Source organism: Charadrius vociferus, unplaced genomic scaffold (genome assembly GCF_000708025.1).
Source record: "Charadrius vociferus isolate BGI_N301 unplaced genomic scaffold, ASM70802v2 scaffold214, whole genome shotgun sequence".
Classification (NCBI taxonomy): Eukaryota; Metazoa; Chordata; class Aves; order Charadriiformes; family Charadriidae; genus Charadrius; species Charadrius vociferus.
In genome coordinates this window covers 40,364-41,200 of record NW_009647955.1, presented here as the reverse complement: position 1 = coordinate 41,200, position 837 = coordinate 40,364, and the positions used below count along the sequence as shown (strand labels likewise).

At 70.6% G+C, this 837-nt stretch overlaps 1 protein-coding gene across 1 annotated transcript in view; it reads left to right on the top strand.

Moving 5' to 3' along the window:
• The first annotated feature begins 400 nt into the window (after positions 1-400).
• LOC104284934 (heat shock protein beta-7-like) overlaps positions 401-837 on the top strand; it is a 1,909-nt gene continuing 1,472 nt past the window's right edge. Inside the window, exon 1 of the mRNA XM_009883317.1 lies at positions 401-527. Within this exon, the coding sequence (XP_009881619.1) occupies positions 401-527 (127 nt within the window). The remainder of the gene's footprint in view (positions 528-837) is intronic.

Below are 837 nucleotides of genomic sequence, written 5' to 3'. Positions count from 1 at the left end.
TATGTGCATGTGCACGCGTGTGCATACCCGCGGGAGCTGCCTGAGCCCCCCCGCCCCGTTGCGGCAGTACCCGTGGGGTACCCGTACCCTGGCACCCCCTCCTCCATCCCGCCAGGTCTCGAATAAAGTCCATCGTGCGAGCGCTGCGCCGGACACCTCTTCTTGCAGGTGGGGGGCCACCTTCTCCCCGGGATGGGGTGGGGGGATGGCAGGCCAGCGGTGGCAGCAGCACGTTCCCCCCCACCGCGGCCCCCGCAGGGTGACGGTGAAGCCTCGGTCCTTATCTCGAATTCCTGGGGCCGGGGTGCCTAATTATGGGCATCTGGCGGTTGCGGTGGTGGCAGGCGGACAGCCCCCTCCCCCGGGGCTGGGGCCTTGGGGGGCACGGGCGGCGGGCGCCATGGCCTCGCTCGGTTCATCCTCCGCGTACCGTGCCTACGGCCAGGGCCTCGGTGAGCCCCGCTTCGAGGGCGACCGGCGACATGGCCCCTTCGGGCCGCGGGCACACGATGCCTTCGGGTACCCAGGTACTGGGGATGGAGGGGTGGGGGTTCCTGCTACCCCAGGGAGGGTCCCCCCCTTCCTCCAAGGGTTATCCAGCTGCCCTGTGCAGTGTGGGTCCTACCCAGCATGGGCTGGGGAGGGGGAGCTGGGGGGAGTCCCAGCTGCCCCCCAAGTGCCCCATGGCTCTCTGGACTGTCCTGCATCATCCCCCCACCCTCCAGCCCCTTTGTGCTCCCCCCAAGTCCTTGGTACCCCCGGTGTCCCTGCTGTCTCCAGGCCCACCGTGCCCCCCGCTTCCCCCTCCCCCCCCCCTTCTGTGCCCCCTGGTGCCCC